We start from the raw sequence: 26095 nt of genomic DNA, 5'->3' as shown, positions 1-26095 counted from the left end.
TCTCTTCCTGAGGTCATGTGATAGAGCAAACCACCTTCTTCCATTGCCCCGTGCTCCAGTTGTGATCCTCCATGTCCATTGTGGGCACTTTTTTCTGTGGACACAGCATGGGCACCCTGACCGGTCTGCAGCTACGCAGCCACATAAACTGCAGTGCACAGTTATTCTGCTTTCAACACATCAACTTTAGGCAACAAGTGATCATGTTGTTCCTGATTTATTCCACATACTATTGTAGTGAGAAAATCAATGTTCTTTACCTTACCGGTCAGTGATCATAAAATCATGGCTGATCGGTGTATACACGGATATTGATCCAAGCTGGAGTAACTATGTAGTAGTATTTATGTAGCTGGAATTCCTCATTAATCACACACACAAACGTGATCTTATGAGGATCTCTAAATACAGGATGTATGGATACAGAAGTCTGACTCCCCCACCCGGGCCTATCCCTGGGACCCGCCACACACTGACAGGCGGCCTACAGAGAAGCTCCCTGGGCAGAGGCTGCGACTTGCAGCTCCCCAGCAGCACTGAGGCACCAGGCCCCCGTCTGGAGGCTGCGTACAGGAAGACGCCAGGTAATGACCCCCGCAGGGTGACCGGCCTCCACCTGGGGAACTCAGGACGCCATGACAGCCTATGAGAATAACAGTTATAACAAACCATTACACAGACATGTCTACCTGTCCGGCTCCCCGCCTGAACAGCAACTCGCTGCTTTCCTCCAGACCTGCCATAGGCACGCCGCTCTCACACACTACGTCTTCACCTGAGCCGCACAGGCATCCGTACTACTTCACTACCATAGAGCTGCACAGGCGGCCAGAGGGGGAGTAATGAATCTACAGCGCCCCCTGGCAGATATACACTTGTTCTCTACTCCGCTTAACCACTTGAAGACCAGGCCTTTTTCAAACATTTGCTGCCTACAAGATAAAATCAGTATTTTTTGCTAGAAAATTACTTGGAACCCCCAAACATTATTATATTGTTTGTAGAAAAGACCTTAGAGAATAAAATGGTGGACGTTGCAATATTTTATTCTCTAAGGTCTCTGCTAAAAAAAAAAATATTATAATGTTTGGGGGTTCCAAGTAATTTTCTAGCAAAAAATACACGGTATTTGCGCAGCGGTCTTACAAAAGCAAATGTGAAAGATGATGTTACGCTGAGTAAATAGATACCTAACATGTCATGCTTGAAAATCGTGCATGCTCGTGGAATGGCGACAAACCACGCTACTTTAACCACTTAAGCCCCGGAGGATTTGGCTGCTCAAAGACCGGGCCCTATTTTGCGATTCGGCACTGCGTGACTTTAACAGACAATTGCGCTGTCATGCGATGCTTTACCCAAATGAAATTGACGTCCTTTTTTCCCACAATAGAGCTTTTTTTTGGTGGTATTTGATTACCTGTGCGATTTTTTATTTTTGCGCTATAAACAAAAAAAGAGCGACAATTTAGAAAAAATAACAATATTTTTCAAATTTTTTTATATGAAATTCTCATAAAAAAATGTAAAAATTTAAATTTTTTAACATTTTAGGCCAATTTGTTTTCTGCTACATATTTTTGGTTAAAAAAAACCGCAATAAGCGTATTTTGATTGGTTTGCGCAAAAGTTATTGCGTTTACCAACTACGGGAAAGATGTAATTTTTATTGTTTTTTTTTTTTACTAGTAATGGCGGCGATCTGCGTTTTTTTTTTTGCGGGACTGCGACATTGTGGCGGACAGATCGGACCCCTGACTGACGTTTTTGACACTTTTGGGGGTACCAGTGACATTACTACAGTAATCAGTGCTATACATATGCATTGTTACTGTAAAAATGACACTGGCAGGGATTAACTTTATTGGTTAACAAGGGTTTAAGTGTGTCCCTAGGGGCCTGATTCTAACTGTCAAGGGGCGTGGCTTGTGAAGTAATCACAGAGACATACGATCCTACATAGCAGGATGGCACTTAAGGGAGAATGATGTGTTTACATCAGCCGTCTATCTTTCTCCGTCTCCTACGGGAGATTGCGAGTGGCCGGCGGCCATCATAGCCGCCGGTCACACGTGCTGGCACCCCAGGGAACGAGTGGGGGCGGGAGCGTGCAGCTGGCGGCGCTCGCTCACCCCCTACAGGCTCGTGGGCAGAGATGTATAGTAACGAAGTAGAACTACTTCACTACTGTACTTAAGTACCAAAAGGCGGTATCTGTACTTTCCTGGAGTATAATATAATCACTGCAGCCCTCCACCAGTCGGGGCTTTATGGCAGAGTGGCCCGACGGAAGCCTCTCCTCAGTGTAAGACACATGAAAGCCCGCATGGAGTTTGCTGAAAAACACCTGAAGGACTCCAAGATGGTGAGAAATAAGATTCTCTGGTCTGATGAGACCAAAATAGAAGTTTTTGGCCTTAATTCTAAGCGATATGTGTGGAGAAAACCAGGCACTGCTCATCACCTGTCCAATACAGTCCCAACAGTGAAGCATGGTGGTGGCAGCATCATGCTGTGGGGGTGTTTTTCAGCTGCAGGGACAGGACGACTGGTTGCAATCGAGGGAAAGATGAATGCGGCCAAGTACAGGGATATCCTGGACAAAAACCTTCTCCAGAGTGCTCTGGACCTCAGACTGGGCCGAAGGTTTACCTTCCAACAAGACAATGACCCTAAGCACACAGCTAAAATAACGAAGGAGTGGCTTCACAACAACTCCGTGACTGTTCTTGAATGGCTCAGCCAGAGCCCTGACTTAAACCCAATTGAGCATCTCTGGAGAGACCTAAAAATGGCTGTCCACCAACGTTTACCATCCAACCTGACAGAACTGGAGAGGATCTGCAAGGAGGAATGGCAGAGGATCCCCAAATCCAGGTGTGAAAGACTTGTTGCATCTTTCCCAAAAAGACTCCTGGCTGTATTAGATCAAAAGGGGGCTTCTACTAAATACTGAGCAAAGGGTCTGAATACTTAGGACCATGTGATATTTCAGTTTTTCTTTTTTAATAAATCTGCAACAATGTCAACAATTCTGTGTTTTTCTGTCAGTATGGGGTGCTATGTGTACATTCATGAGGAAGAAGAATGAACTTAAATGATTTTAGCAAATGGCTGCAATATAACAAAGAGTGAAAAATTTAAGGGGGTCTGAATACTTTCCGTACCCACTGTAGTAAGAAAGTGAGGCCAGAACACATTGGCCCCATAAAGGAGGACATAAAATGCATTAAGGTAAAAAAAACCTTGAGGCTTTGGAACCATTTAAGTTAATTTTAGAGTACCCATCAGCAATGTGTTAACCATTTTTTTTTTTGGGGTAACATATAAAAGATGAGGTTGCATCAAGTGAAAAGATACCAAACATGTCAAGCCTTAAAACCTGTAAAATGGCAACAGACTTTAGAACCCAAAAGTACCCAATAGTTGATGCTTTTAAAGCCCCTGCAGGTCACCAGTTTAGACATAGCTCTCAACTGTCCCTGATTTAGAGGGACTGTCCCTGATTTGGAACAAAGTCCCTCTGTCCCTCTTTCCTCCTCATTTTTCCCTTATTTTATTCTATATCTATATAGTTGTATAACAAATGCACTACTTATCTTGTTTTGTAAAAAAATAAAAATAAATAAATGCACATCTTTTTGCAAGTAAAAAATGTGAATTAATTTTTTTTTTTTTTACATTGCAGTCTGTTAAGCAATGCACCCGCGATCAGCAGATCTCAAGTACAATGCTAGCATCCTGCAGACTCTTAGAACACTGTGGGGGGGATTTACTAAAACTAAAGCATGTAAAACCTGGTACAGCTATGCATAGAAACCAATCAGTTTCCAGCTCTTAGCCCACGTGCACATTGGGCCGATTTGACATGTCAAATCGCATGTCAAATCAGAGCCTATCGTCAGCAATGGCACCGTCCAAATTGGTGCAAAGCCAGCTTTACGGCGCCACACCGATTCCAAAAAGTAGTTTCTGTACTACTTTTAGCGACTTTGGGGAACGATTTCAATAGACATCTGTGGAGGAACCAGCACAGATGTATGTGAAATCGCCCCTGCAGTTGGTTTGAAAATACCGGTTTGAAATAGTTTAAGTTTAGCTGAACTCGGGCAATTTCAAACCCGCCTCAGTGTGAACCTAGGCTCATTGACAAAGCTTAATTGAACAAGCTGAAGTTAGAAGCTGATTGGCTACCATGCACAGCTGCTCCAGATTCTGAGTGCTCCAGGTTTAGTAAATCAACCCCTGTCTGAATCTGATACGGGTAGGCAGTTACTGAATGGCATGAAGAATCATTGAACTACAAGGACGCTCACCAACACCCTTGCAGTTCAGTGAGAACTACAAGCCGTCAGCTGCAAAGACTGATGGTACTTGTAGTCTAATTATTTCACAGGAAACTGTGAATGAATGACACTGCTGTGTGGGGGGAGATCCCCAGCCTGCTGTCACAGAGCGGGGAGAGCTGACGGCGGGCATACCTCCCAACTGTCCCAGATTCGCTCTGACCGTCCCGGGATTTGATTTAAACAAGATCCGGCACTCAGCTCCACTAAGCCTTTTAAAATGGACACGCTAGCATGGGCACTTGGTGCCCCTGCCCCGCATCTCCTGCCCCACTCGCTCACCCCCTCTATGGCAGCCAGCATCTCTCCCTGCCCACTGCCTGTTCACATGCTGCAGAGCCAGAGATGTATAGTAACTAAGTAGAACTACTTCACTACTGTACTTAAGTACCGAAAGGCGGTATCTGTACTTTCCTAGAGTAGAATTTTTTCTCCTACTTACTTTTACTTCACTACATTTTTTCAATGATTTCAATACTTCTACTCCGATATTTTTTTTTGTGCTGCATAGTTACTCGTTACAATTATAAAAATTACCACTGCCAGAACAGTAGATAGCAGGTTTCATGAAGCTCAAAACATGTGTATTATCAGCGCATACGAAAATAAAAGCTACTGTATGCATAAATAAAAGCTGCATTTGAAATGATAAAAAACAATATGATGTTCAAACTTTTGACTTCTTTCTTTAATAACTACATAACACAGTACTTGTACTTTTACTTTCAGTACTTGAGTAGCAATTTTTTTTCAAAACTACTGGTACTTTTACTTTCAGTACTTGAGTAGCAAAATTTTTAAAAAAACTGCTTGCAATACTTAAGTAGAAAAAATGTTGAATACTCTAGTACTTCTACTCAAGTCACTTTTTGATCGAGCACTTCCACTTCTACTCAAGTCACTTTTTGATCGAGCACTTGTACTTTTACTCAAGTATGGGTTTCGAGTACTTTATACAACTCTGTGCAGAGCGGACTCACACACTGCAGAAGCCACCTCCTCTACAGCTCTGAGGATGCCATATACACAGGGCAGGAGGAGGAGCTGGGGAGGATGGACATCGCTGTGCAGAACCCACGCTGATCTGAGGTCTGTGCAAGAAGGGAGAATACAGCGACCAGGAAGGGGAAGAAGACATTGACTGCGAAGGGGATAACACAGTGGCTGGGAAAGGCTTTGTGCTGGGAGAAGGGACTAGGTAAAGGAGGATTTGTGCTGGGGGGGGATTTGAAGAAGGGAAAGAAAGGTTTGTGATGGGATAAGAGGGGGTAAGATTTGTGCTAGAAGTAGGGAGATGATATGTGCAATGAGGGGATTTGGGGGGAGGAGGGTTAGTGGTGGAGGGATTTGTACAGGAATGAGGAGTTGTGCTGGGAGGGGAGATTTGGGGGAAGTGGATTTGTGCGAAAAGTAGGGAAAGGATTTAGGCTGGGAGGGGAGGATTTTTGCTACAGCGGAGATTTGTGCTTGAACAGAATTGTTGCTGGGGAGAGGAATTTGGAGGTTGATTTGTGGAAGAGGAATTTGGAGGTTGATTTGTGGGAGAGGAATTTGAGGGGGTAATGAGGATTTGTACTGGGGGAATTTGGAGAGGGGAATTGGGTGGGGCAGGATTTGTACTGGAATGGGGGTTGTGCTGGGAGCAGAGTTGTATAAAGTACTAGAAACCCATACTTGAGTAAAAGTACAAGTGCTTTGCTACTCAAGTACTGAAAGTAAAAGTACCAGTAGTTTTGAAAAAAAATTGCTACTCAAGTACTGAAAGTAAAAGTACAAGTACTGTGTTATGTAGTTATTAAAGAAAGAAGTCAAAAGTTTGAACATCATATTGTTTTTTATCATTTCAAATGCAGCTTTTATTTATACATACAGTAGAATTTATTTTCGTATGTGCTGATAATACACATGTTTTGAGCTTCATGAAACCTGCCATCTACTGTTCTGGCAGTGGTAATTTTTATAATAGTAACGAGTAACTATGCAGCACAAAAAAAAAATATCGGAGTAGAAGTATTGAAATCATTGAAAAAATGTAGTGAAGTAAAAGTGGAAGTAGGAGAAAAAAATTCTACTCTAGGAAAGTACAGATACCGCCTTTCGGTACTTAAGTACAGTAGTGAAGTAGTTCTACTTAGTTACTATACATCTCTGGCTGGGAGGGAAGATTTGGGGGTGGAAAAGGATTTATTTTGGAAGGTGTGATTGGGGAGGAAGAGTATTAACTTAGGGGGGATTTGTGGGAGGGAGTGGGAATTTTTTGCTGAAAGGCTAAAGTAGGGGAAACACTGTCTTGTACAATACATGCTTCTCACCAAAGTGTTCATTGTCTCAATAGTTACAATTCAAACGGTTCCTTTATTGAAAAAATGGAATGACACATTCACAAGATAAATAACAGCAACAGGACAGGAAGTACAATCAACGAGTAATCAGCACAGCATAGAGCGATAATACCACATAGGATGTCATACAGTTATCAAACCTCCCTCTGTTCTCTAGCTGGGGAACACCAAGTCCATCACAGGGCCGGCACCCGCAACTAACCCATAGGTGCCAGCCAAGGCTGCCATACCCTGTCAAATTTCTTAGGACAGTTTCTCAGCAAGTAAGTCAGTTTATATAATGGCAGAACAGCGTCTATAGAGTGTTCCCAGGAGACTACCGAGGGGGGAGAAGGGGCAATCCACTTCAGAATAATTTCTCTTTTAGCATAGTACAACAAATAGTTGATTAGTAGTTTGGTGGGTCTAGGTCTCTGATCGTCATCCGCAATACCCAATAGGGCCAAAGCTGGCAAGATCGGGAGAGCCATTCCCAACCTGTGATTAATAACATCAAAAACTTGTAACCAAATTTGAGCCACCTTTGGGCATTCCCAAAACATATGAAAGAAAGTCCCCACCGTGGCGAGGCAGCGCGGGCAGTTCGGAGATCTCTGGGGGAAGATTCTATGTAACCCCTGAGGGGTATAGTAAATTCTATGCAAAAACTTGGTCTGGATCAAACGGTCTCTGGCGGAAATCATCAGCTTGGTTCCAGTCTCAAAGCAAATTTCCCAATCCTCTCTATCTAAGTCCGTAAGGTCATCCTTCCGGAGATCCCATAGCCTATCCATTCGGGGAGAGTGGGTACACTGTAGGGTAAGGTAGAGGGAGGAGAGTGGCTTGGCCAAGACCTCATGTGCCAGCAGCTCTTCCACCGGGTCCATTTCCAGGGTCAAACCCTCAGGGAACTGAGCTCGGATGGCATGGCGTCACTGGAGGTACCGAAAGTACATCCAAACAGGCAGGCCCTGCGCCCTTTGAAGATCAGAGAAGGGGAGGACCATTGTCTCAATAGTTAATGGTTGCCAAGCAGTCCCTGACTATTTTATTGAAGTTTTTCTGTAAGGTAGTGTTAGCTCTCTGTCTATTTTCAGTGTGCAAAACCATGCATTTCAAAAAAATTGAATATCATCAAAAAGTTCATTTATTTCAGTAATTTAATAAAAAAAAACAGAAACTCATATATTTTATATAGATGGGTTACACGCAGCGTGATATATTTCAAGCATTTCTTTCTTTTAATTTGATGATTATGGCTTACAGCTAGTGAAAACCCAAAATTCAGTATCTCAGAAAATTAGAATATTACATAAGACCAATAAAAAAAAAAAAAAAAAAAAAAAAAAGGTTTTTAATACAGAAATGTTGGCTTACTGAAAAGCATGTCCATGTACAGTATTGCATGCACTCAGTACTTGGTCGGGGCTCCTTTTGCATGAATTACTGCATCAATGCAGAGTGGCATGGAGGCGATCAGCCTGTGGTACTGTTGAGGTGTTATGGAAGTGGCCTTCAGCTCATCTGCATTGTTGGGTCTGGTGTCTCATCTTTTTCTTGACAATACACCACAGATTCTCTATGGGGTTTAGGTCAGGCAGGTTTGCTGGCCAATCAAGCACAGTGATACCATGATCATTAAACCAGGTTTTGGTACTTTTAGCAGTGTGGGCGGTGCCAAGTCCTGCTGGAAAATGAAATCATCATCTCCATAAAGCTGGTCAGCAGAGGGAAGCGTGAAGTGCTCTAGAATTTCCTGGTAGAGGGCTGCGCTGACTTTGGACTTGATAAAACACAGACCGTGTGATATAATATCTGCTCTGTTTGTTATTGTAGTGGAAAGAGGGAGGTGCTGAAATCATAGATAATCTTCCAATGAGAAGTAAAGACACTACAGAGGCTATATTGGGTGGTGAAGAGGTTTATTGAATAGTTAAAGCGTTTGTTACCCCAACACTTCATATTCCTGATATGTGCCCACTATACCATGCAATTGTATGAGAAAGTATCCTGTTCGCTTTTGTATTGCTTCCTTTATGTGAAATCACTGGTGTTCCTGCAAGTCCCTATGCTTTCCTAGTAAAAACTGACCACACTAAGCAGGAGAACACATTGTGGTTAGCTCTCTAACTGTGCTGGGAACTCTGTGTACTCTCCTCCAATGATGAGACTTGTCCTGACAACAACCCCCCCCCCCCCATTCACTGGCAAGCTTAGTGTGCTGCTGCCTCTCCTCCCCCAGCTCTTATGCAGCTGAGAACAGAGGGGATGTGATTACTTAACGTAAAGGGAAAAAAGGTATTTATAATGTTCTTTTTATATATATTCAAAATGTTTTGCCTGTCATTTTTATTTTAAATAGGATGGGTTGTTTTACAAGATTGTTTACAATCTCTTTATTACTCTGGAAATCTGGGAAGTGCTGGATTTTCTCTTGATTTTTTGGAGTGACTGAATCCTATCAGATGCAATCACTGTTCAGGTATTCAGACAGCCGTGTCAGCTTTCCGAATACAATATCTGGCAGTGCAAATTCCCCCATTCCCGCTGTGAGCATGGATGGGGGAATCAACTGATTTCATTCAGTCCATGAAGAACTGCTCTTTGATGCAGTAGCAGGAAGTGGGATAATGATATCAATGATGAGGCACCATTTCTTCCTACTGATACCAATGATAGGGCACTATTACTCCCACTTACACCAACGATGGGGCACTATTACTCCCACTGACACCAACGATGGGGCACTATTACTCCCACTGACACCAACGATGGGGCACTATTACTCCCACGGACACCAACGATGGGGCACTATTACTCCCACTGACACCAACGATGGGGCACTATTCCTCCCACTGACACCAACAATGGGGCACTATTACTCCCACTGACACCAACAATGGGGCATTATTACTCCCACTGACACCAACGATGGGGCACTATTACTTCCACTGACACCAACGATGGGGCACTATTACTCCCACTGACACCAACGATGGGGCACTATTACTCCCACGGACACCAACGATGGGGCACTATTACTCCCACGGACACCAACGATGGGGCACTATTACTCCCACGGACACCAACGATGGGGCACTATTCCTCCCACTGACACCAACAATGGGGCACTATTACTCCCACTGACACCAACAATGGGGCATTATTACTCCCACTGACACCAACGATGGGACACTATTACTTCCACTGACACCAACGATGGGGCACTATTACTCCCACTGACACCAACGATGGGGCACTATTACTCCCACTGACACCAACGATGGGGCACTATTCCTCCCACTGACACCAACAATGGGGCATTATTACTCCCACTGACACCAACGATGGGACACTATTACTTCCACTGACACCAACGACGGGGCACTATTACTCCCACTGACACCAACGATGGGGCACTATTACTCCCACTGACACCAACGATGGGGCATTTTTCCTCCAAATGAAACCGAAGATAGGGTACTATTTTTCTCACTGGTTCCAATGTTGGGGCACTATTTCTTCCGCTGACACCAACAATAGGTCACGATTTATCACACCAGTACCACTGATGGGCCAATGTTCTTTCCACTGATACCAACGATGGGTCACTATTCCTCCCACTGACATCAAAGGTGGGGCACGTTTCCTCCCATTGAAACCAATGACGGATGACTAGTCTTCCCACTTACACCAAGGATGAGTCTCTATTCCCCCCACTGATACCAATAATGTGGCACTATTCCTCTCACAGATACTAACAATGAGGCACTAGTCTTCCTGCTGCTAACAATGACGGGACACTAGTCTTCCCACAGACATCAATGGTGGGTCACTATTCCTCCCACTGACATCAATGGTGGGTCACTATTGTTCCCACTAACATCAATGGTGGGTCACTATTCTTCCCACTAACATCAATGGTGGGTCACTATTCTTCCCACTGACATCAATGGTGGGTCACTATTCTTCCCACTAACATCAATGGTGGGTCACTATTCTTCCCACTGACATCAATGGTGGGTCACTATTCTTCCCACTAACATCAATGGTGGGTCACTATTCTTCCCACTAACATCAATGGTGGGTCACTATTACTCCCACTGATAGCAAAGATTGGGCAATATTGCTCCCACTGACACCAATGATGGGGCACTATTCTTCCACTGACACCAATGATGGGGCACTATTCCTCCCACTGGAAATTTCCCTTCACTTAAACCTATGGATAACCTTAAAGTAGACCTCTACTCAAAGTTAATATAAATCTATATGAACAGTGTTGCTGGAATGTGCATTAATAAAGAACAATATACAATTCTTCGCCATTCATTGGTCACCGAAGGCTAGGCTAGGCATTTACAGTACATTAAATCAGGGGTCTTCAAACTTTTAAAAGAAAGAGCCGGTTCACCATTGTTGGTGTCTGTGAGAGAAATGATTCCTCATCATTGGAGGCAGTGGGAGAAATAGTGTCCATCTTTGGTGTTAGTGGGAGGAATTGTTGGTGTAAGTGGAAGAAATGGTGACTCATCTTTGGTGTCAATTGGAGTAAAAGTGCTCCATTATTGGTGTCAGTAGAATGAATAATACCCCATCTTTGGTATCAGTGAAAAATTGAAGAAAAAAGTGCATGATCATTGGTGTCAGTGGAATAAATAGTGCCTCATCATTGGTGTCAGTGGAATGACTAGTGCCCCATCACTGGTGTTGGCAGAATGAATAGAGCCCCATCTTTGGTGTCAGTGGGAGGAATAGTGCCCCATCATTGGTGTCATTGAGAGGAATAGTGGCCCATCATTGGTGTCATTGAGAGGAATAGTGGCCCATCATTGGTGTCAGTAGGAGGAATATCACCTCAAAATTAGTATCAGTGGGAGAAGTAGTGGCCCATCATTGCTGTCAGTAGGAAGAATAGCGCATCATCATTAGTGTCAGCGGGAGGAATAGCGCCTTGTTGTTGGTATCAGTGGGAGGCATAGTGCCCCGTCTTTGGTGTTAATGGGTGCAATAGTGCCCCATCATTGGTGTCAGTGGGAGGAATGGTGCCTCATTGTTGGGGTCAGTGGTAGGAATAGCGCCTCATTGTTGGTGTCAGTGGGAGGAATAGCGCCTTATCCTTGGTGTCAGTGGGAGGAGTAGTGGTCCATCATTGATGTCAATAAGAGGAATAGCGCCTCATTGTTGGTGTCAGTGGGAGGAATAGCGCCTCATTGTTGGTGTCAGTGGGAGGAGTAGTGGCCCATCATTGATGTCAGTAAGAGGAATAGTGCCTCATTGTTGGTGTCAGTGGGAGGAATAGTGCCCCATTGTTGGTGTCAGTGGGGGAATGGTGGCCCATCATTGGTCTCAGAGTGAAGAGTAGTGCCCCATCCTTGGTGTCGGTGGGAGAAATTGTGGCCCATCATTGATGTCAGTGGGAGGAATAGCGAATCATTGTTGGTGTCAATGGGATGAATAGCGCCTCATTGTTGCTGTCAGTGGGAGGAGTAGCGCCTCATTGTTGGTGTCAGTGGGAGGAGTAGCGCCTCATTGTTGGTGTCAGTGGGAGGAATAGCGCCTCATTGTTGGTGTAAGTGGGAGGAATAGCGCCTCATTGTTGCTGTCAGTGGGAGGAATAGCGCCTCATTGTTGGTGTCAGTGGGAGGAATAGCGCCTCATTGTTGGTGTCAGTGGGAGGAATAGCGCCTCATTGTTGGTGTCAGTGGGAGGAATGGTACCCCATCATTGGTGTCAGTGGGAGGAATGGTGGCCCATCCTTGATGTCAGTGGTAAGAATGGTGCCCCATCATTGGTGTAAGTGGGGGGAGTAATGCCTCATTGTTGGTGTCAGTGGGAGGAATAGCGCCTCATTGTTGGTGTCAGTGTGGGGGAGTAATGCCTCATTGTTGGTGTCAGTGGGAGGAATGGTTCCCCATCATTAGTGTCAATGGGAGGAATGGTGGCCTATCATTGGTGTCAGTGGGAGGAATGGTGGCCCATCGTTGGTGTCAGTGGGGGGGAGTAATGCCTCATTGCTGGTGTCAGTGGGACGAATAGCGCCTCATTGCTGGTGTCAGTAGGAGGAGTAGCACCTCATTGTTGGTGTCAGTGGAAGGAATGGTGGCCCATCATTGGTGTAAGTGGGGGGAGTAATGCCTCATTGTTGGTGTCAGTGGGAGGAATGGTTCTCCATCATTAGTGTCAATGGGAGGAATGGTGGCCTATCATTGGTGTAAGTGGGGGGAGTAATGCCTCATTGTTGGTGTCAGTGGGAGGAATGGTTCCCCATCATTGGTGTCAGTGGGAGGAATGGTGGCCTATCATTGGTGTCAGTGGGAGGAATTCTTGATGAGACACACCATTAGCTGCTCTTTCCAAGATGAAAACAAATATTTAGGACTAGATAAAACATATGGCATGCGATTTGTAAGGAGATATGTGCTTTCCTGGTAAAGTAAAGTTGTAGCTATTTGGACATATGGTTTAAATTCCTCTGTAAGCCTTCCATAGCAGCATGTGAGAAGAGCGAAGACCTCCCAGCCAGGCGTATGACACCTATAGCACTCCATGGGGGTAAAAGGCCATAGGGACATGCTCAGATGTTGTGTCAGTCGCGGCAAGATGACGTCAATGTGAGACCAATCTATTCCCGTTCATGTCCGCTCCCTGATCACGTGACCGGGCTGTGCTGGTGTGCTGAGCCCTGGCTGTGTGTTTTCGGGTGATGAGGAAGGGAGGAGAGCCGGCGGACTCACGATGATCCGGAGAGCGAGGCTCAGCTTTAAACCCAATGTGAGGCCGGGAGGCCGGAATGCGGGGAGCGGGGCCCGGGATGGAGGCTCCCAGCCGGAGGAGACTGTACAGGCCGGGGAAGGGACAGCAGGCCCGGAGTCTATTGGTGGTGAGAGCCCGCCGGAGAGGAGCCCTGACATGTGAGTGGAGGAGGGGGGACTACAGGTCACATTACATGGAGCATGCCTGGCCTGACAGGCATGGAATCTGATCTCTCCGGACTGAAGTATGAGAGTCCAGCATGCTGGAAATCTGAAGGAAGAACCCCAGGTCTCTGTATCTCTGTATAATCACTTAAGCCCTGGAGGATTTGGCTGCTCAAAGACCAGGCCCTATTTTGCGATTCGGCACTGCGTGACTTTAACTGACAATTGCGCATAAGTTATCGCGTTTACTAACTAAGGGAAAGATTTTTGTAATTTTTATTGTTTTTTCTTTAACGAGTAATGGCGGCGATCTGCGTTTTTTTTTTTTTTTTTTTTTTTGCGGGACTGCGACATTGCTGCGGACAGATCGGACCCTTGACTGACATTTTTGGCACTTTTTGGGGTACCAGTGACATTACTACAGTAATCAATGCTATAAATATGCACTGTTACTGTAAAAATGACACTGGCAGGGAAGGGGTAACTTTACTAGTGATCAAGGGGTTAAGTGTGTCCCTAGGGGAGTGCTTCTAACTGTAAAGGGGCGTGGCTAGTGATGTAACCACAGAGACATAGAATCCTACATAGCAGGATCATATGATCTCTGCAGTTATATCAGGGAGAATGACAGGCGGCTTTGTTTACATTAGCTGCCTGCCTTTCTCCCTTTTGCATCGGGAGATCGCGGGGGACCGGCGGACATTGGAGCGCGGACATGTCAGGGAACGAGCAGGGGCGGGAGCGCGCCTCCAGTGGCGCATGCTCGCCCCCTAGAGGCTTGTAGGCGAGCGACGTAGTACAACGTCACTTTGCCTGTATGGGGCTGACTGCCGCCGTAAATAGTCGTGCGGCGGTTGGCAATTGGTTAATATTGATCCAGCTTGGACCGTGTCACTGGCTCCCTGTGGAAGCTGGAAATTGCTCTAGTAGACACCACTAGCTAGTCTGCCTGGCTAAGTGGCTCCGCCCCAGAAGCCGCCATTATGGCATGTGCGCAGATGTGTCCACTCTGCTTGGGCTTCAGGTCCTGCCAGAGCCCATCTGTGTGCGCCCCATGAAAATGCCGCACATGCCCACAGACAGGGGGCTCTAGCTCTTTGCATAGATACCAGGTACCCTGATGCATGCACAGATGTACCCCAGGGCTCTCTCTCGGGATCTGAGATCTGTGGCACATCTGCGCACATGCTGGGGGGTGGTCACAAAGTCTCGCCTAAACGAGAAGAGCGCAAATACCATCTTTAAAACAAAAAAACAATGTGCATTGCTAAGAGAGGGTGGAGGGGTGGACAACTTCTCTGAAAGTGGACCCTCGCCCCCAATGACATCTCCACTTGCTTCCACCGCTTGTACTGAGAAGCTGGCCAGATGATTACTGACCACAGGAGGTCAACCAGAGAATGCTTTGTATTATTCTGAATCAATGCAAAGCGTTCTCTCAGATTGGACAAAGCATTTCTTGAATTGGACCTGTGCCAAGCGGCCAACCTCCTGTGTTCACAGTACAGCAGGGCAGCCAATCAGGATGGGACCTGGAAACAAGTGGAGATCACTGGAGTAACAATGTCTAATTCAGTGATTTCAAGGGGGATCAGCCAGATTTTTATAGGTACTTACAGGCTGGACCAACTTAACTATGGATAAAATATATTTATATTGTGGTTGGGTGACCGCTCTATAAGGCACCACATTCCTGGAATGGTACTCAAAAAGGACAAGAAACATTTTGTGGGATTTTCACAGGGCTATAAAAATTGTGGATAAGCCATTCCTAGTATAAAACTTCGTCCTTTATTGATTCAAGTAAAAATCTGTATGCATATGTTACATAGTCACTGGCGTATTCACATAGACGTTAGTGTCGTGGTACATGTTCCCAACATGTTTCACCCTTTAGGGCTTCTTCAGGGGATTTGAAGGCCATTATTGATATGGAAACATCTGTGGCCATTAATTAATGACAAAGCCGTCTGCACAGTGCAAGGATATTGGGGTGCTGCGTGGCCAAGACTAAGAATGTGTGTATTTCTAAGTAGTCACCCAAGGGCGCCTAATTTCTGGACCGAGATTAGTATCCAGTATACATAAGCTCTGGAACTGTCAGCATGTTGCCCTGGAGCCATGAGGGGGTTACCTAAACAACACGCTGACAGCTCCAGAGCTTATGTATATCGGATATGAGTCTTGGTCCAGAAATTAGGCACCCTCAGGTGACTACTTAGAAATACACACATTCTTAGTCTTGGCCACACCACACCCCAATATCCTACACTGTTCAGATGGCTTTGTCATTGACAATTAACAGTCACAAGTGTTTCCATATCAATAGTGGTTTTCAAAACCCCTGAAGAAGCCCTAGGGGGCGAAACATGTTAGGAACATGTTCCATGACACTACTGTCTATGTCCATACACCAGTGACTATGTAACTTGTGTATTAATTTTTATTTGAATGATTTTAACTGTGTATGATTAAATTATGAAGTTTTATACTATAATACTATGAATGGTTTATCCACAATTTCTTTGGCACAATGAAAATCCCACAAAATGTTTCTTGTCCTTTGAGTATGTATGACATTTCCACACCTGGAATTGATTTTTAAAATAGACACTCAAGTTTTTTTTTTTTTTTAAATGTTAAAGTGATACTAATGTCTCTCTCTTTTTTTTTCTTAAATAAAGATGTTAAACTTACCTGCTCTGTGTAGTTTTTTTGCACAGAGCAGCCCAGATCCTCCTATTCTCGGGTTCCTCTTTAGTGCTCCTGGCCCCTCCCTTTGAGTGCCCCTCACAGCGAGCAGCTTGCTATGGGGGCACCCGAGCCGAGCCGCAGCTCCCTGTGTCCATTAAGACCCAGAGCCACAGGTCTGCCCTGCCACATTTTTCTCCTCATTGGCTCACTGACTTTGACAGCAGTGGGAGCCAATGGCACCACACTGCCATCTCAGCCAATTAGGAGGGAGAGTCCCAGGCAGCTGAGACACTCCTGCAACATCGCTGGAGTGAGATGTGCTCAGGTAAGTATTAGGGGGGCTGCTGTACACTAAAGGGTTTTTTTTATCTTAATGCATTAGATAAAACACCTTCTGACTTAAAGCAGAGTTCCGGGCACAAAAAAGATTTTTTTTTTTTGTGCCCCTCCGCTAGGTATGCCGCACCTGAAAAGGAATTGGATAGTTATTTTTTTTTTTTTGTTTACTCACCTTTTTATTGACGATCGTAAATACTCACCTATGACAGCTTCCTCCTCCAGCGCCGAGGCTCACCCCGTCACTTCCTGCCTCGCGATGATTCCTGGGAGCTAAACGTCATAGGTCCCAGGAATCAATGCGCCGCACCGGCCCCACTCGTCATTTCCGGGCGACGCCGCATTCCCCTGCTAAACAGCTTCTGGGCATGCCCAGAAGCTGTTTAGGAATGCGGCGCCGCGCCGGAAGTGACGAGAGGGGCCGGTGCAGTGCATTCTGGGACACGAAGACGCGGAAGAAGACAGAGAAGAGGACCGCGCCGGCTTCAGCTGCCCACAACCGAGATGGAAACGCTGTGGAAGAAAATTTCTAAGTAAGTATTTCTTCTAAAAGGTAAGTGCGAACCGGGACAGATCAGAGGCTAGCCATTGTGGAATGTGCTAGCCCTGACTGTCCCGGGGGTATGTTCAACAAAAAAACGTTTCTCTGCCCGGAACTCCGCTTTAACAAACACTTTAAAGCCTCGACCACATGGGGCACCCCTTACAGGGGCCGTGTTTACCTGCATGGGAATGCGCAGGTGTTCCGTGCATCCCATCCATTTCATGTCAGTTTGGATTAGGGATCGACCAATTATCGGCAACTCTGATATATCGGGGGCGATCTGCACTTTCCCCGATATATCGAATCGGCCCCTGAGGTTACCGATATTTCGGGAAAGTGCTTGTACCGGAGTGATGACTGCAGCTAGAGGCATCACCCCAGTACCGGCGTCCATAGCCGATGGTCGGCTGTCTTGTAATGACAACCAATGCGGCTGAGAAGCCACTCGGCTGTCATTACAAGGACGTCCCCCCCCCCCCCCCCCCCCGCAGATCGCCCGGGTCTCCCGTCCCACCTCCATGGCCACTGAACAGAAGACCCAATCAGAGCCGAATGCCATGTAAAAAACCCAAAAGTGATGTCATGACATCACTTCCGGGTACTCTGCGCCAAATTAAATAAAAATTACAGCATTCAAAACAGCTAATCTTGGCTTAAGTGCAGAGGAGGGGTTTGGGGTCTTTTAGACCCATAGATCCCTCCACAGCAGTACCTGTGAGTGAATAAAAAAAAAAAACCAAACCCTTTTTTTAAATGTCCGAAAATATTGGCCGATACTGATATCCGATGACCAAAGTATCAGCATTAAAAAAAAAAACTATATCAGTCGATCACTAGTTTGGATGCAGCAGCTGCACAAGCACAGCCGCTGCTCCCAATTTGACATCCATGTGGATGCAACTACCACAAAACCACTACAAGCGTAAATTCAGTGATGAGTTTTGGGAACACAGGGATGGCCTGGAAAAAATTGCATCCAACAATATATTCAGCTACCTCTCCTTTGCTTAAAGATACCATCGAAGCATGTCTAAAGCTTGATACACTGAGTTTTTCATTCAACCCAGCGGGCTAAACGAAAAAAAAAAAAAAGCTGAAGCGCTCAGGAGGAGCCGCTGTACTAACGATCTGATGTTAGTACAGCGATCTCCCACACTGATCTACTGTGTTCTGGCAGGGGGCGGCTCCTCTGATCAGATGCCAGGCTTTTTTGGTCATGCCCCTTCGACAGAAGCCGGCTGAACGTCTGGCTTCTGTCCCAACTACTGCTGTATGGGCTGGCTGATTGTATGCAAATGAATCAACAACTTGGGTAAAACCAGCATGTCAGATTTTTTAAGCAATTTTTGCCGGTGGCCACTAACAATAAACACTGTGGCTCAGAAGTGCCGGGACCCCATTTCACAATGTTCCTGTTCCGAGCATTATATCTTTTAGCTTTACGTTTTTCCTAGTAGTCTACCTTTATTGTATTGTACATCGCTTTTTTTCTTGGGATCAAACAGGGCTTTAATTTTGTATATTTTTATTTCCTTGCTTTTTAATAAAAATAATAAAAAACAAAAAAATTGAAAACATTTATTTTCCTGTAAGCCCCCATTCACACTGGGGCGACCTGTGAGGCGACCTGGTCGCCTCACAGGTCGCCGCAGGTCGCCTCCCATAGGGAAGCTGCGGACCCGTTCTGATAGGAGCGACACAAGTCGCTCCGACTCAGAAAAAGGGTCCGGAGCTTCTTTGGGGCGACCAGGAGGCGACCGCCATAGACTTCAATGTTACGAAGTCCGTGGCGGCCGCTCCGAGGTAGCGGCGCGCTGCTCGCACCGCGACCTCGGAGGTCGCGGTGCGAAGTAGCGTCGCCCCAGTGTGAATGGGGGCTAATTGTTTCCCAACACAACATTTATGCAGTTTTTGCACCCACATAAATTTACCCCAATATATAATCAACAAAATTTGCTTTTTAAACATATATGATATCTATGTGACTTGGAGGAAAAGTAAGGCTACGTTCACATGTGGGAGTAGCGGATCGCGGGCAGAATCACTGCGGTTCTGCCCGCAATCCGGAATCATTGCAAATTGCGGGATGCCTGTGATTTGCAATGGCACCCCAAACACTGGGCGATGTTGCGGCGATTTCCGCAAACAGAATCGCGGGACGCATGAAGCCCAAAAAGGTACATGAGCTTATTTTGTGCGTCATGCGTCCCGCGATTCTGTTTGTGCGATGTTACCGCGATTCGGCAGGCGTAAATCGCGGCAACGTCGCACAGCGTTTGGGTGCCATTGCAAATCACAGGCATCGCACAGGCGTCCCGCGATTTGTAATGATTCCGGAGCGCGGGCATAATCGCGGTGATTTTGCCTGTGATCCGCTATGACCACATGTAAGCGTAGCCTAAAGCTGAAGATGAAGAGTGTTTTGGCATTGTCTGTCCTCCAGTATTATTTATTAAGACTTTTCTTTTTCTCTCAATGCAACGTTTAAGTAATTTGCATGCGTTCATAAAATTTATTCCAAAATAAAAAGTCTTCTGGCTAAAATTATATCACTTTAGTGCTTTTTTTTTTTTTTTTATGTGGTGGAATGGTAAAGCTAAAGAGTTTCTCTTTCATGAGATTGCATGAGCACATTTATAGATGGGACTTGCTGATGCAATATTCTTTGAATGCTTATTATGTGCTTACTCCACTGCTGTGACTTTCATGTGTCTTGGAACACATTCCTGGTTATGGCCTTTTATTAGATTTGTCTGATTTATTATCAGAGCCACTGAATGTATAAAAAGCATAAATCTTAAAGAGGAGCTTCAGTCATATGTGTGGAAATTAAAAGTCAGCAGCTACAAATACTGTAGCTGCTGACTTTTATTAAACAGACACTAACCTGCCCAGGCATCCAGTGCTGTGCTCACCCAGGTCCATTACTTTTGGTTTTCGGGTCCCCGACGCTAGCATCTTAACTGTGGCCAGCTGTGATTCCCTGTGGCTTCACAGCCGGCTGCCCACTGTGTTAATGTGAGTTGCGCTGTGCTTTCTGAATGGTTCCACAGTCTCCTGAGACCTGTGATGTGTCCCAGAAGGCTGCGGGGAAGGAGAACTTTCACTTGGATTGCCTAGGCAATAGGAGCGGGTATCTATCAAAACCCCCAAAAAAAAACGTGAGCAGAAAGTGATCCAGCCCTTCTGGGTAGGGGGCACACACGTCCACTTACTGTCATTCGCTGTAGCACAAGCCGATCAGCGTGTCCCGGCCATAAATCTGCTGATTTACTGAGCGAATGACAGAAGAGAGCTCTGTGTTGATAAAAAAAAAAAAAAAAAAAATACGTTGCTCTCTATGCAGAACAGCTATTTCTTTTTCTTTTTGACATCCTGCAACATACACTTATTGGGATTTTTTTTTTTTTTTTTTTACCAAAGACATGTAGCACAATACATTTTAGCCTAAATTTGTGAAGAATTTTTATTTTTTATTATTGGATATGTTTTATAACAGAAAGTAAAAAATATTGTGTGTTTGTGTTTTTTTTTTTTTTTAATAAAAAAAAAAAAAAAAAAAACAGTGGTAAACAAATACCACCAAAAGAAAGCTCTATTTGTGTGAAAAAATGTTATATAAATTTTGGTACAGTTACATAACTGTGCAAATGTCAGTTAAAGTAGCGCAGTGCCGAATAGCAAAAAATGGCCTGGTCATGAAGGGGGTAAAATCTTCCAGAGGTCAGGTGGTTAAATGACTGTGATGAAATTTTCTCCTGTGTTCTTTTCGCTGTGCTTCTGTAATCCCTAGTTACAGCTTGTGTGTTCTGTCTTGAAGGCTAAATGCATCTTTAGGCCCCTTTCACACGGGCGTTCCGTATGTCCGTATATCACCCCATCCGTTTGCTGGTGATATACAGACATAATGCATGTCAATGGGATTGCGGATGACCATCCGCTGACATCCGATTTGCGTCCTTTCAGTTCTGTTCCGTTTTTTGGAACGGAACAGAACCCGATCTTTTCTTCTGTTTAAAAAACAGGATGCAAAATCAGATGTCAGCGGTGTCATCCGCTGACATCCGCAATCCCATAGACATGCATTATGTCCGTATATCATCCGCAAATGGATGGGATGATACGCGGACATAGGGACCGGATGACACAAATTTCATCTGTGTCCGTGAAAAAAAAAAAAAAAAGTGCCGGAGCGGAACGCAATACGGTCCGCTCCGTGTGAAAGGGGCCTTAGTGTATGCTTTCTGTGTTTTCAGTAATGAAAGATTCTTAAAGTGACCCCGGTAGAGCTGCTTGAATGCTGAGAGTTGATGGTTTATCATTTAGTCAAGAAATCAAACTATACTACCTAAATGACTATATGTGACCTCCAATGTTCCTTTATCGGTTCCTAAATAATTTTTTAAATCCCTGGACTCACTTTTTGTGTCTTTTGTTTGGGCCAATACCAGACATAAGCTTAAGCTCTCCACTCTACAGCGCCCTAAAGCGGAAGCTGGTATGGCACTGCCCAATATGCACTACTATTATTTAGCGGGACAGTTGAGCCATCTGTCGGATTGGTTGGCTCCGACTACTCCGGTTGTGGTTGAATCTTATCTTACACAGGTGTTTGGACTGAAGGACTTGTTGGTGGCCTTGGAGGCCCCCGGCCAGGACTCTGGGGGGACGCCTCATTCCAATGCGCACAATGGCCAGGGCGGTGTGGCAGGAAGCAAAGAAGATTGTGGACTCTGGTGACATTGACTTAGCTCTGCCTCTGGCATAACCCAATGTTCCCATGGTCGCCAATCGTTTTTGGATTTCCGGTTCTGGGAGTGTAGGGGAGTTACTACCTTGGGGGATGTATATGAAAGGAAGGTTGTAGTCCCTTTTCAGTCATTACACGATAGGTGTGATCTTCCCCATAATGCATTTTATAGATATCTCCAGCTCCGCCATGCACTCCACTCCCAGTTTGGATCTAATGAGGTTGGCCTCTCTGATTACCCGCTGATAGGAATTTTGCAATCTCAGGGAACCAGGGGGCTTATCTCCACAATCTACCTACACTTTATATCAGCCTCAATTAATAAAACCCCACTAGCAGTCCACACCAAGTGGCAACAACTTGTCCCTGATTTGTCGGATGAGGACTGGGAGGGGGCGTGTTCCTTGCATCTCTCAGGCTCCCCAGCAGTTAACCCTAAACTGATACATCTTTACATGTTTCATCAATCCTATTTGACTCCGGTTCAGCTGCACGCCATGCACTGACTGCTGGCCCCTACATGCACTAGATGTACCTGCCTGCGAGCGGACTTCGCCCACGTCATGTTGCAGTGTTCGGTTATAGCTCGATACTGGAAAAGTGTGACCGAAGTTTTGTCTGCGGTCCTATCTGATACAGTGCCGTGCACCCCCCTGTTATGTTTACTGGGGGTGTTGGACGAGGAGCTGTGGCCGCAACATACTAGAACTAGGCTGCTGGAGTCAATGTTTATGGCCCGTAAGGCTTTTGCCCTTAAGTGGATTCAATCCACTCCTCCCTCGGTGTGTATGTGGTTGCAATTGGTTAATCAGAAAGATGAGAGAGCCAACGCGCTACCTGAGGGGTAAGATGGAGTGAGCGGAGCCAACAATATGTGCCAAATAAATTTTGATGAAAACTAAAAAAAATTGAAAGAATAGAATAAGGTAGAAAAAGCAGCCAATTCTATTCGGTGTCCCCACCGTAAGACAGAATGAGAAAAACAATGGACGAAATCAGCGCTAATTCTTAAACGTATGCAAAAAGGCAGAAGATGTTCAAAACAGATAATGATATATAGAATTAATAATGAATGCAAATGCATAAATGTGATAAATGCAGTATTAATAATAAATGCACAAGAAGTGCCCAGTAGGTGATGAAGTAGTGCACAAATATTGTGCTAACGGAAAGTGGTTTGACAGTGATAGTTCCAAAAATAACACCGGTGGTAGACTGTGATTCCAAAAAACTATATCACTCCAGTGGATAAAAGAAAATATGTGCGCAGTGGCAATATATGGTAATAGGTCGATAATAAATACAAAAAAATGTCCAAATAAATACTGAACCAGTGCACCAACAATGTGCTAACAAAAATGAGTTTATAGTGAAAGTTCCATAAACATAGCAAGTGAGGCTGTGATTCCAAAATAAGTTGCCAGCAGAAAAATCGTATCGCTCCAGTGAATCCAAATAAGTGTGTGCAGTGGCCGCTCACCTTAATGCACACTCTTATGAACGTGTTAGAAAACTCCTTAGGTATAATAGGGACCTCTTGTGGGATAGAATGGATGGATGGTGGGATGTAAATGATGCGCCTCTCTACCCTCCTTAAAAAAAATTTTCAAAAATATTGTTATTTTTTCAAAATTTACGCTCTTTTTTTGTTTATAGCGCATGATCAAAAAATCGCACAGGTGATCAAATACCACCAAAAGAAAGCTTTGTTTGTGGGAAAAAAAGGACGTCAAATTCGTTTGGGTACAGCGTCGCACGACCGCGCAATTGTCTGTTAAATTCACGCAGCGCCGAATCGCAAAATAGTGCCTGGTCAGGAATGGGGTAAAATCTTCCGGGGCTTAAGTGGTTAACATCTCTGGCCTGGTGTCTTGCCTGCCTTCCTTTTGTGGTCTCGTTGACCTCTTGTGTGTGCCTCCCACCTTGCTGCGTTTGGGATCATGATGTTCCACCTCCAAAACCTTCCAGAGACCGGCCCTGTGTACATATGTTTTTAATTTTGGGCTATGTATAATTGACCTAAGCATCACCATAGGTACTATATACTCCACACCATAATGTACAACACCCCTGAAGACGGATAACCTCCACAATCGTGTATCTATCCCTACGGCATTTGTCTGTTTTTCTATTATGTACCCTATTTACGTGATGTGGTCATTTTTGGGTTAGCCACCCTATGGTTTTGTCTTTACATGTTCTATATATGTGTTTTTTGTCCTTTTAATATCTTTGTAATAAAATGTATATTTTTTTATATAAAACTATTACTACTATTTTCTCACTGCTACTTTAGTAGCAAATGATTGTCTAAGACCTTAAAAGTCCCATTGGGGGTTCTCCTCTGGCCCATACTGTTACAAGGGATCATCTTTTTGTAAAAAGCAATAAAAGTGATTTAAAAAAAAATTTAGAGCCGGTCCACACTAGCACGACTTGTTAGGCGACTTGTCAGCCTGACAAGTCGTGCTCCCTCGCGGTCCATTGACCGCTACAGGACCCGTTCTAATAGGTCTGACTTAGAAAAAGGGTCCTGTACTACTTCGGGGTGACCTCGGAGCGACTTGCATAGACTTCCATTATGTGAAGTCCCTGCAAGTCGCTCCGAAGTCATGGTGCATGGCAATGCACAAGTCGCTCCGAAGTCATGGTGCATGGCAATGCACAAGTCGCCCCTGAAGTAGTACAGAGTCGTGTCGCCTTAGTGTGAACCGACTCTAAAGGTACAGTGTAAAAACAAAAAACTAAAATAATAAAGAAAAAAAAAAAGAGCGCCCTATGCCACCACCCCCCGTTCACACGAGTCGGTCCCATGTGCACATGTAAATTTGGATAACACTCATGAGGTATAACCACGAACGTCAAAGTGAGATTTCTTTTTATATTTTACCAAAAAATCCAGTATTATATTGTGTTTGTATTCTCTCAAGTTCAATAAAGCGTATTTTTTCAAAAACATTTGCGTTTGAAAAACGGCTACGCAATTGCTGTGTGATATGAAAAATTGCAGCACCCATTATTTTATTCTCTAAGGCCTCTGCTTAAAGAATTATATAATGTTTGGGGGTTCTAAGCCATTTTCCAGCTAGGTATGAAAAGTGCAGTGGTACCTTCCACTTGATAGATGTCTGTAGCAAAAATGGCTGCTGACGTTGGGGTTCTTTAGATACCTCCTATTTCCCAGTCTGTGATTGGGCAGTGAAGTATCAGCGGTGCAGAGGATGGTGAGGTCAGCTGTGCTTTCTTCTGTAAGAATGTTGGTCATTAATCTGAAAAATACTGTAGGAAAATAATAAGGCCTTGACTTGCTGGGTCTTGACCCTTCCTATAATACAAGGTCCTGAAAATATCAATGCATATTGTTTACTAGATATGTGTAAAAACCTATTTTAATGTTTTTGTATCACTTGATATATTGTATATTATATGACCTAGATATGTGCAGCACCTCTTTGTTGATTGCATTGGCTATCTCGATCTTGATTTCTTTTTTTTTTTTTTTTTTTAATCAGGAAATCATTTAAGTAATAAAAATAAATGTTATTACCCTTGGATTTTTTTTTTTTTCAGACCTGAAAAGGCTGCTGTAACCAGCAGTGAAAATGAGCCAAGCAAGCCAGCTATTGCACCTCTTCAAAGGAGAAAAAGAATCTCTACTTTGCCTAACATTGCAAAACCACGAGTTTCCACTTCCGCTCCGGTTACCCCTTCGCAGAAACCTCCGAAAGTGGAAAGCCCTCCAGGTTTACCTGTCAGTAGTGTCCCAAGTAAGGATGAAGTGTCTCCACCGGAGAATGTCAAGGTGCCAAACTCTCCACAAGGTTCTAACAGTGCAGCTCAGGGACAACACGTGACACTTCCTGAAAAGAGAACTCCTATTCCTCAAGTTCCCCAATTTTCTCCGTTCAAGAAAGCTTCCCTTAAACACCCTGAGCCGAGTCCTGTAAAAAGTGTGGACTTTACACAGAAGGAAGAGTTCAGTCCTCTGAAAGAAAGGCCCTCCCAGAAATCTTCTCCCAACGAATGTAAAAAAAGTACACCTAAAATGCTTGTTGCTTCTGGTAACCTGGAGAAAGTACGCCTTCGAAGAGCACAAAAATTACGAGAGTTGCTTAAAGATGAGTTACGGAAAGAAAGAGTGAGTATATATTTATTTGTCCTTCTTTCAGCCATACATGGCTCAA

The 26095-nt window shown here is 44.6% G+C and overlaps 2 protein-coding genes across 3 annotated transcripts in view; one reads left to right on the top strand and one right to left on the bottom strand.

The window, feature by feature from the left end:
* LOC309564881 (survival motor neuron protein-like) overlaps positions 1-827 on the bottom strand; it is a 61678-nt gene extending 60851 nt beyond the window's left edge. For both annotated transcript variants that reach the window (XM_082269567.1, XM_082269568.1), the window contains exon 1: positions 690-827. In XM_082269567.1, coding sequence (XP_082125693.1) covers positions 690-743 — 54 coding nt within the window. In that variant the 5' untranslated portion in view covers positions 744-827. The remainder of the gene's footprint in view (positions 1-689) is intronic.
* A 12478-nt stretch (positions 828-13305) lies between these two features.
* Positions 13306-26095, top strand: part of BDP1 (BDP1 general transcription factor IIIB subunit) — a 219527-nt gene continuing 206737 nt past the window's right edge. The window contains exons 1-2 of the mRNA XM_082243266.1: positions 13306-13581; positions 25482-26049. Coding sequence (XP_082099392.1) covers positions 13406-13581; positions 25482-26049 — 744 coding nt within the window. The 5' untranslated portion in view covers positions 13306-13405. The remainder of the gene's footprint in view (positions 13582-25481; positions 26050-26095) is intronic.

Source organism: Pelophylax lessonae, assembly GCF_965119305.1.
Source record: "Pelophylax lessonae genome assembly, chromosome: 1".
Classification (NCBI taxonomy): domain Eukaryota; kingdom Metazoa; phylum Chordata; class Amphibia; order Anura; family Ranidae; genus Pelophylax; species Pelophylax lessonae.
Note: the sequence above shows the minus strand (reverse complement) of the source record. Positions and strands in the feature narration are given on the sequence as shown.